Source organism: Nerophis ophidion, linkage group LG26, assembly GCF_033978795.1.
Source record: "Nerophis ophidion isolate RoL-2023_Sa linkage group LG26, RoL_Noph_v1.0, whole genome shotgun sequence".
NCBI classification, from domain to species: Eukaryota; Metazoa; Chordata; class Actinopteri; order Syngnathiformes; family Syngnathidae; genus Nerophis; species Nerophis ophidion.
In genome coordinates, this window is record NC_084636.1 from 3,136,862 (window position 1) to 3,148,432 (window position 11,571).

The 11,571-nt window shown below is 38.2% G+C and overlaps 1 protein-coding gene across 1 annotated transcript in view; it reads right to left on the reverse strand.

Moving 5' to 3' along the window:
- Positions 1–7,532, reverse strand: part of LOC133543550 (uncharacterized) — a 13,113-nt gene extending 5,581 nt beyond the window's left edge. The window contains exons 1-3 of the mRNA XM_061888171.1: positions 6,423–7,532; positions 4,338–4,486; positions 4,058–4,202 (exon numbers count right to left, since the gene is read on the reverse strand). Of these exons, the coding sequence (XP_061744155.1) occupies positions 4,058–4,202; positions 4,338–4,486; positions 6,423–7,523 (1,395 nt within the window). The 5' untranslated portion in view covers positions 7,524–7,532. The remainder of the gene's footprint in view (positions 1–4,057; positions 4,203–4,337; positions 4,487–6,422) is intronic.
- Positions 7,533–11,571: the final 4,039 nt, after the last annotated feature.

Consider the following 11,571-nt stretch of genomic DNA (forward strand, 5'->3'; position numbering starts at 1 on the left):
ATTGTAGGGGACAAGGTGGGCGGGGATAGTGACAAGGTGGGCGGGGATAGTGACAAGGTGGGCGGGGATAGTGACAAGGTGGGCGGGGTTAATAATACCTTAAAGCTACTTTTTCAATTGACCTCATTCATCTACACTATATTGCCAAAAGTATTTGGCCACCCATCCAAATGATGAGAAGCAGGTGTTCTAATCCCTTGGCCCAGTGTATCAAATACAGCACTTAGGCAGGGAGACTGTCTCTACAAACATTTGTGAAAGAATGGGCCGCTCTCAGTGATTTCCAGCGTGGAACTGTCACAGGATGCCACCTGTGCAACTAATCCGGTCCTGACATTTCCTCGCAGCTAAATATTCCAAAGTCAACTGTTGAAACAAAAATACAAAACTATAATAGTACATAACATAACTAAAAGTAATTACCATAACTATAAAAGTAAATGATAAATAAATGATAAATGGGTTGTACTTGTATAGCGCTTTTCTAGCTTCAAGGTACTCAAAGCGCTTTGACACTACTTCCACATTCACACACACATTCACACACTGATGGAGGGAGCTGCCATGCAAGGCGCCAACCAGCACCCATCAGGAGCAAGGGTGAAGTGTCTTGCTCAGGACACAACGGACGTGACGAGGTTGGTTCTAGGTGGGATTTGAACCAGGGACCCTCGGGTTGCGCACGGCCACTCTCCCACTGCGCCATAACAATTATAATAGTAATTAAAACAACTATAATTGTAACTAACATAACTATAATTTTAAATAACTTTAATAGTATATTACACTACAAATACTATTAATTACCATAACTATAATTGTAATTAACATAACTATAATAGTAAATAACTATGATAGTATATTACACTACAAATAGTAATTAACATAACTATAATAGTAAATAACATAACTATAATAGTAATTACTATAACAAATATAATAGTAAATAACAACTAATAGTAATTAACATAACAGCTATAATAATAAATAACTATAACAGTAAATAACAATAGTAATGAACATAACAGCTATAATAGTAAATAACATAACTGTAACAGTAATTAACATAACTATAACAGTAAATAACATAACTATAATAGTAATTAACATAACTATAACAGTAAATAACATAACTATAATAGTAATTAACATAACTATAACAGTAAATAACATAACTATAATAGTAATTAAAACAACTATAATTGTACTTAACATAACTATAATTTTAAATAACTTTAATAGTATATTACACTACAAATAATATTAATTACCATAACTATAATTGTAATTAACATAACTATAATAGTAATTAACACAACTATAATAGTAATTAACAGCTATTATAGTAAATAACATAACTATAATACTAATTAACATAACTATAATAGTAAATAACATAAGTATCAGTAAATATTCATAACAATTATATTAGTAACATACTATAATAGTAATTAACATAACTATAATAGTAAATAACATAACTATAATAGTAATTACTATAACACATGTAATAGTAAATAACTAATAGTAATTAACATAACAGCTATAATATTAAATAACTATAAAAGTAAATAACATAACTAACAGTAAATAACATAACTAATAGTAATGAACATAACAGCTATAATAGTAAATAACTAACAGTAATTAACATAACTATAACAGTAAATAACATAACTATAATAGTAATTAACATAACTATAACAGTAAATAACATAACTATAACAGTATATAACATAACTATAATAGTTATTAACATAACTACGATCGTAATTAACAGCTATCATAGTAAATACCATAATACTAATTAACATAACTATAATAGTAAATAACATAAGTATCATAGTAAATATTCATAACAAATATATTATTAACATACTACAATAGTAAGTAACATAACTATAATAGTATAAAACATAACTGTAATAGTAATTACCATAACTATAATAGTATACAACATAACTGTAATAGTAATTACCATAACTATAAAAGTAAATAACAATTGTAATAGTAATTAAAACAACTATAATTGTACCTAACATAACTATAATTTTAAATAACTTTAATAGTATATTACACTGCAAATAATATTAATTACCATAACTATAATTAACATAACTATAATAGTAAATAACTATGATAGTATATTACACTACAAATAGTAATTAACATAACTATAATATTAAATAACATAACTATTATAGTAATTACTATAACAAATATAATAGTAAATAACAACTAATAGTAATTAACATAACAGCTATAATAATAAACAACTATAACAGTAAATAACATAATAGTAATGAACATAACAGCTATAATAGTAAATAACATAACTGTAACAGTAATTAACATAACTATAACAGTAAATAACAAAACTATAATAGTAATTAACATAACTAACAGTAAATAACAACCATAACAGTAATTAACATAACTATACCAGTAAATAACTATAACAGTAATTAACATAACTATAACAGTAAATAACATAACTATAACAGTAAATAACACAACTATAATAGTAATTAACACAACTATAATAGTAATTAACAGCTATTATAGTAAATAACATAACTATAATAGTAATTAACATAACTATAATAGTAAATAGGGCTTCACGGTGGCAGAGGGGTTAGTGCGTCTGCCTCACAATACGAAGGAATAGTAAATAACATAAGTATCAGTAAATATTCATAACAATTATATTAGTAACATACTATAATAGTAATTAACATAACTATAATAGTAAATAACATAACTATAATAGTAATTACTACAACAAATGTAATAGTAAATAACAACTAATAGTAATTAACATAACAGCTATAATAATAAATAACTATAACAGCAAATAACATAACTAACAGTGAATAACATAACTAATAGTAATGAACATAACAGCTATAATAGTAAATATCAACTGTAACAGTAATTAACATAACTATAACAGTAAATAACATAACTATAACAGTAAATAACATAACTATAACAGTAAATAACATAACTATAATAGTTATTAACATAACTAATAGTAATTAACATAACTGATAGTAATTAACAGCTATCATAGTAAATAACAACTAGAATACTAATTAACATAACTATAATAGTAAATAACATAAGTATCATAGTAAATATTCATAACAATTATATTAGTAACATACTACAATAGTAATTAACTTAACTATAATAGTAATTAACATAACTATAATAGTATAAATCATATCTGTAATAGTAATTACCATAACTATAATAGTATACAACATAACTGTAATGGTAATTACCATAACTGTAATAGTACAAAACACAACTATAATAGTTAATAACATGAAAAATCCATTATAGTAAATAACATAAAAACTACAATAGTTAACATAAAAAAACTACAATAGTAATGAACAAAAACTCTAATAGTTATACATAAAAATGTTGCTGCGCAAATCAGCGGGACAAGTAATAACACAACTATAATAGTTAATAACATTCAAAATATATTCAACAAATAATTTTTGCAACAACATTTGGGGAGATTTAAAATGGTGGGGTGGGGGGCTGCTATGAATAATACATTCATAACATAATAGTAAACAACATAATGATAATAGACATGTGGGGGGTCTGCTATGAATAATAATACATTAATAACTTAATAGTAAATAACATAATAATAATAGACATGTGGGGGGCTGCTATGAATAATAATACATTAATAACATAATAGTAAACAACATAATGATAATAGACATGTGGGGGGTCTGCTATGAATAATAATACATTAATAACTTAATAGTAAATAACATAATAATAATAGACATGTGGGGGGCTGCTATGAATAATAATACATTAATAACATAATAGTAAACAACATAATGATAATAGACATGTGGGGGGGCTGCTATGAATAATAATACATTAATAACATATAATAGTAAATAACATAATAATTAGACATGTGGGGGGGGGGCTGGATGACATCACTGGTTAGAAAATGTATTTTGGAAGATGTTGAAAAGAAGTTATTTGAATATTTTCTTGGATAAAGGATCCAACTCACCTGGAAGTCATCGGGGAGGAGGAGCTTGGAGGTGCGCAGGAAGTTGAGGACGTGGCGGAACATAACGCCGTCGCGGTCGATGAAGTAGCGGCGCTTGAGGCGGTCCAACACCACGGGCTCGCTGCCGTCGAACAGGCGTCCGATCCTGACACACACACACACACACACACACACACACACACACACACACACACACACACACACACACACACACACACACAGACACAGCTAGCACGCCTCCCCGACAGGAAGTAGTGTTGTTCCAGTAAGTGTAGATTACCGTGACTCGGGGTACCTGCCCAGCGTGGCCAGGCTGCTGGTGTACATCTGCCCTCCTACGTCCATGTGCACCGCCCCCCTGCTCACACTCAGCTGGCCTGCACACGGCACGCAGGGGGAGTCCAGCACCGTCACACTGCTGTCATCGTCCTGACACACACACGCACACACAAACAAACACTCACGCACACACACACACACACGCGCGCGCGCACACACAGACACACACACATGCACGCGGACAGACAAGCACGCACACAAACACGCACGCACACATGCACATGCGCACACAGACACACACGCGCGCGCGCAAACAGACACACACACACATGCACACTCACACACCGACACGCAAGCACTCACACATGCACATGCGCGCCCACACACATGCACACGCACACACACACATGCGTGCACACACACACACATGCACACACACGCGCACAGACACACGCACACATGCACGCGGACACACAGACACGCAAGCACGCACACGAACACGCACACACACGCAAGCATGCACGCGCGTACACACAAACAGACACGCAAGCACGCACACATGCACATGCGCGCACAGACATGTACACGCGCACACACACCGACACGCAAGCACTCACACATGCACATGCGCACGCACACACACATGCGTGCACACACACACACACCCAGACACACGCACATGCACGTGGACACAGACACGCAAGCACGCACACAAACACGCATGCGCACACACGCAAGCATGCACACGCGCACACACAGACACGCAAGCACGCACAAATGCACATGCGCGCGCACACACACCGACACGCAATCACTCACACATGCACACGCGCGCGCATACACATGCACACGCACACAGACACACATGCATGCACACACACAGACACACATGCACGCACACACACACACACCCACACACACAATTTACCTTTAATAAATAAATCTATATATATAAAAAAAAAAATGTATTTCTGTCCGTCATTCCGTCGTACATTTTTTTTTTTCCTTTTACGGAACGTTTTTTGTAGAGAATAAATGATGAAAACAACTCTTAATTGAACGGTTTAAAAGTGGAGAAAACAGGAAAAAAATTTAAATACAATTTTGAAACATAATTTATCTTCAATTTCGACTCTTTAAAATTCAAAATTCAACCGAAAAAAAGAAGAGAAAAACTAGCTAATTCGAATCTTTTTGAAAAAATTTAAAAAAGAATGTATGGAACATCATTAGTCATTTTTCCTGATTGAGATTAAGTTTTTGAATTTTGCTGACATGTTTTAAATAGGTTAAAATCCAATCTGCACTTTGTTAGAATATATAACAAATTGGACCAAGCTATATTTCTAACAAAGACAAATCATTATTTCTTCTAGATTTTCCAGAACAAAAATGTTAAAATAAATTCAAAAGACTTTGAAATAAGATTTAAATTTGATTCTACAGATTTTCTAGATATGCCAAAATATTTTTTTTGAATTTTAATCATAAGTTTGGAAAAATATTTCACAAATATTTTTCGTAGAAAAAACAGAAGCTAAAATGAAGAATTAAATTAAAATGTATTTTATTATTCTTTACAATAAAAAAATAATAAAATACTTGAACTTTGATTTAAATTGTCAGGAAAGAAGAGGAAGGAATTTAAAAGGTAAAAAGGTATATGTGTTTAAAAATCCTAAAATCATTTTTAAGGTTGTATTTTTTCTCTAAAATTGTCTTTCTGAAAGTTATAAGAAGCAAAGTAAAAAAATTAAAGAATGTTTTTAAACAAGTGAAGACCAAGTCTTTCAAATATTTTCTTGGATTTTCAAATTCTATTCGAGTTTTGTCTCTCTTAGAATTAAAAATGTCCAGCAAAGCGAGACCAGCTTGCTAGTAAATAAATACAATTTAAAAAATAGAGGCAGCTCACTGGTAAGTGCTGCTATTTGAGCTATTTTTAGAACAGGCCAGCGGGCGACTCATCTGGTCCTTACGGGCACCGCGTTGGTGACCCCTGGTGTAAATAAAACCAAATAAACACCAAAAGTCGAAGTATGACGCAACAGAAACATCATGACGTCACGGGTCAGGTGATTTTTACCTGTTTGACGGCGCGCCGCGCGTGTCTCTTCGGGTGAGAGGCGGCGACGTGACCCTGACGCGTCTCCGCGGCGGCGCCCACGACAGCGTCCAGCGTCGCTATGGCAACGGCGCCGATGCAGTGGTTGGTGTAGGTCTTGGACAGGCCGGCGGCGCGCGACAACATCTGCATGCGCGTGCCCAGCAGGTTCTTGCCGATGGCCTTGTTCTCGAACCACGTGACCTCAGCGGCGCCGCAGCGGTCCCGCGGCCGCTGGAAGAAGGCGCGGCAGAGCGGGTGGCGCTTGGCCAGGTAGCGGCGGAAGCTGGCGTAAGGACACAGCGGCGTGCGTGTCTCGTACATCCGCGGCAGGGTGACGTCATCGCGCGCCGCCGCCTCGGGCTTCCTCCTCGGGGGCGGGGCTTTGAAGTAGACGAACTTCCGGCCGTCCCGGTCCGCGGCCAGGCCGAAGGAGTCCTCCCGCAGCTCGCGCTGGTTCTCGCGGCCGCGGGTGCAGAAGTACATGCAGGTCTCGAACCAGACCTTGTTGAGGAGTCCGAGCGGCGTGTCCGCGTCGAACATGGACGACGCGTACAGCCTGCGCAGGTCCGCGCGCGCGATGGCCTGCTTCTGCACCACCGGCCCCGCCCCCTGCGCCTCCAGACGCCGGATGACCGCCGCCAGGGTGAGGTTGGCGCCGCGCAGCTCCGGGTCCTTGGTGAGGTCCAGGGTGCGGCAGAAGGGCGGCTCGTTCAGGTGGCGGTTGAGCGAGCTACGGATGCTGACGAGGGACGACTTGCTGTACAGGTGGCCGCTTTTGGCGCGCGCCTCCGCGTAGAAGGAGCGCAGCCGCGCGCACAGCTCGGCCTTGGGGAGACTCTCGAAGTCCGGACTGTGGGCCTTCTCGCCCAGGTAGTCCCGGAAGATCCGCACCGCGTAGCGGGTCGCCAGGCGCGTGTTCTCGCTCAGCTTGTCCCGCGGCGGCGGGAAGTGCGCGGCGGCCAGGTGAGGGTCAGTCCCCGCGCGGGGGACCTCCGCGTCCGCGTCTCCGCTGATCCGCGCCTCCCGGACGTCCTCTTCGTCCCCGCGGCCGGCGTGCTGCGCGTCGGACATTCCCGCCATATTGCAGGCTGCATCCCGCACTGCGCATGCGCTATATTGGACCGCAGCGCCAAAAAAAAAAAAAAAATGGGTAAAAAAAGCCCGGCTGTGTTTTAGTGACCTTCACCATCATCCTGCTCACTAACCTGTTTGTTCTAGCGGAAGTGCCTCCTCGCGGACACGTGACAGCACACACCTGGGCTCCGGTTGAACATACCTGCGGCGACCACTTCATTAAGTACACCATCACACTCATAGACATGTTATAGGTACACGCAGCATTGGCTGCTGTGACGCGAGAAATCGGGCCGCCATCTTGAAGTGGTGATGAGGAGCCGGCGAGCAGCCTAAACTGACAGTTGACAGGTAGAAAACAAAGATGCTAAAGTGACAGTTGACAGGTAGAAAATAAAGATGCTAAACTGACAGTTGACGGGTAGAAAACAAAGATGCTAAACTGACAGTTGACGGGTAGAAAACAAAGATGCTAAACTGACAGTTGACGGGTAGAAAACAAAGCTGCTAAACTGACAGTTGACGGATAGAAAACAAAGATGCTAAACTGACAGTTGACAGGTAGAAAACAAAGATGCTAAACTGACAGTTGACAGGTAGAAAACAAAGATGCTAAACTGACAGTTGACGGGTAGAAAACAAAGATGATAAACTGACAGTTGACGGGTAGAAAACAAAGATGCTAAACTGACAGTTGACGGGTAGAAAACAAAGATGCTAAACTGACAGTTGACGGGTAGAAAACAAAGATGCTAAACTGACAGTTGAAAGGTGGAAAACAAAGATGCTAAACTGACAGTTGACAGGTAGAAAACAAAGATGCTAAACTGACAGTTGACAGGTAGAAAACAAAGATGCTAAACTGACAGTTGACAGGTAGAAAACAAAGATGCTAAAGTGACAGTTGACAGGTAGAAAACAAAGATGCTAAAGTGACAGTTGACAGGTAGAAAACAAAGATGCTAAACTGACAGTTGACGGGTAGAAAACAAAGATGCTAAAGTGACAGTTGACAGGTAGAAAACAAAGATGCTAAACGACAGTTGACAGGTAGAAAACAAAGATGCTAAAGTGACAGTTGACAGGTAGAAAACAAAGATGCTAAACTGACAGTTGACAGGTAGAAAATAAAGATGCAAAACTGACAGTTGACAGGTAGAAAACAAAGATGCTAAACTGACAGTTGACGGGTAGAAAACAGAGATGCTAAAGTGACAGTTGACGGGTAGAAAACAAAGATGCTAATGTGACAGTTGACAGGCAGAAAGCAAAGATGCTAAAGTGACAGTTGACAGGTAGAAAATAAAGATGCTTAACTGACAGTTGACAGGTAGAAAATAAAAATGCTAAACTGACAGTTGACAGGTAGAACACAAAGATGCTAAACGACAGTTGAGAGGTAGAAAACAAAGATGCTAAAGTGACAGTTGACGGGTAGAAAACAAAGATGCTAAACTGACAGTTGACAGGTAGAAAATAAAGATGCTAAACTGACAGTTGACAGGTAGAACACAAAGATGCTAAACGACAGTTGACAGGTAGAAAACAAAGATGCTAAACTGACAGTTGACGGGTAGAAAACAAAGATGCTAAACTGACAGTTGAAGGGTAGAAAACAAAGATGCTAAAGTGACAGTTGACAGGTAGAAAGCAAAGATGCTAAAGTGACAGTTGACAGGTAGAAAACAAAGATGCTAAAGTGACAGTTGACAGGTAGAAAACAAAGATGCTAAAGTGACAGTTGACAGGTAGAAAACACAGATGCTAAACGGACAGTTGACAGGTAGAAAACAAAGATGCTAAACTGACAGTTGACAGGTAGAAAATAAAGATGCTAAACTGACAGTTGACAGGTAGAACACGAAGATGTTAAACTGACAGTTGACGGGTAGAAAACAAAGATGCTAAAGTGACAGTTGACGGGTAGAAAACAAAGATGCTAATGTGACAGTTGACAGGTAGAAAGCAAAGATGCTAAAGTGACAGTTGACAGGTAGAAAGCAAAGATGCTAAAGTGACAGTTGACAGGTAGAAAACAAAGATGCTAAAGTGACAGTTGACAGGTAGAAAACAAAGATGCTAAAGTGACAGTTGACAGGTAGAAAACACAGATGCTAAACGGACAGTTGACAGGTAGAAAATAAAGATGCTAAACTGACAGTTGACAGGTAGAACACAAAGATGCTAAACGACAGTTGACAGGTAGAAAACAAAGATGCTAAAGTGACAGTTGACAGGTAGAAAACAAAGATGCTAAACTGACAGTTGACAGGTAGAAAATAAAGATGCTAAACTGACAGTTGACAGGTAGAACACAAAGATGCTAAACGACAGTTGACAGGTAGAAAACAAAGATGCTAAACTGACAGTTGACGGGTAGAAAACAAAGATGCTAAAGTGACAGTTGAAGGGTAGAAAACAAAGATGCTAAAGTGACAGTTGACAGGTAGAAAGCAAAGATGCTAAAGTGACAGTTGACAGGTAGAAAACAAAGATGCTAAAGTGACAGTTGACAGGTAGAAAACAAAGATGCTAAAGTGACAGTTGACAGGTAGAAAACACAGATGCTAAACGGACAGTTGACAGGTAGAAAACAAAGATGCTAAACTGACAGTTGACAGGTAGAAAATAAAGATGCTAAACTGACAGTTGACAGGTAGAACACGAAGATGTTAAACTGACAGTTGACGGGTAGAAAACAAAGATGCTAAAGTGACAGTTGACGGGTAGAAAACAAAGATGCTAATGTGACAGTTGACAGGTAGAAAGCAAAGATGCTAAAGTGACAGTTGACAGGTAGAAAGCAAAGATGCTAAAGTGACAGTTGACAGGTAGAAAGCAAAGATGCTAAAGTGACAGTTGACAGGTAGAAAACAAAGATGCTAAAGTGACAGTTGACAGGTAGAAAACAAAGATGCTAAAGTGACAGTTGACAGGTAGAAAACACAGATGCTAAACGGACAGTTGACAGGTAGAAAACAAAGATGCTAAACTGACAGTTGACAGGTAGAAAATAAAGATGCTAAACTGACAGTTGACAGGTAGAACACGAAGATGTTAAACTGACAGTTGACGGGTAGAAAACAAAGATGCTAAAGTGACAGTTGACGGGTAGAAAACAAAGATGCTAAAGTGACAGTTGACAGGTAGAAAGCAAAGATGCTAAAGTGACAGTTGACAGGTAGAAAACAAAGATGCTAAAGTGACAGTTGACAGGTAGAAAACAAAGATGCTAAAGTGACAGTTGACAGGTAGAAAACAAAGATGCTAAAGTGACAGTTGACGTGTAGAAAACAAAGATGCTAAAGTGACAGTTGACAGGTAGAAAATAAAGATGCTTAACTGACAGTTGACAGGTAGAAAATAAAAATGCTAAACTGACAGTTGACAGGTAGAACACAAAGATGCTAAACGACAGTTGAGAGGTAGAAAACAAAGATGCTAAAGTGACAGTTGACAGGTAGAAAGCAAAGATGCTAAAGTGACAGTTGACAGGTAGAAAACAAAGATGCTAAAGTGACAGTTGACGGGTAGAAAACAAAGATGCTAAAGTGACAGTTGACAGGTAGAAAACAAAGATGCTAAAGTGACAGTTGACAGGTAGAAAACACAGATGCTAAACGGACAGTTGACAGGTAGAAAACAAAGATGCTAAACTGACAGTTGACAGGTAGAAAATAAAGATGCTAAACTGACAGTTGACAGGTAGAACACAAAGATGTTAAACTGACAGTTGACGGGTAGAAAACAAAGATGCTAAAGTGACAGTTGACGGGTAGAAAACAAAGATGCTAATGTGACAGTTGACAGGTAGAAAGCAAAGATGCTAAAGTGACAGTTGACAGGTAGAAAACAAAGATGCTAAAGTGACAGTTGACGTGTAGAAAACAAAGATGCTAAAGTGACAGTTGACGTGTAGAAAACAAAGATGCTAAAGTGACAGTTGACAGGTAGAAAATAAAGATGCTTAACTGACAGTTGACAGGTAGAAAATAAAGATGCTAAACTGACAGTTGACAGGTAGAACACAAAGATGCTAAACGACAGTTGAGAG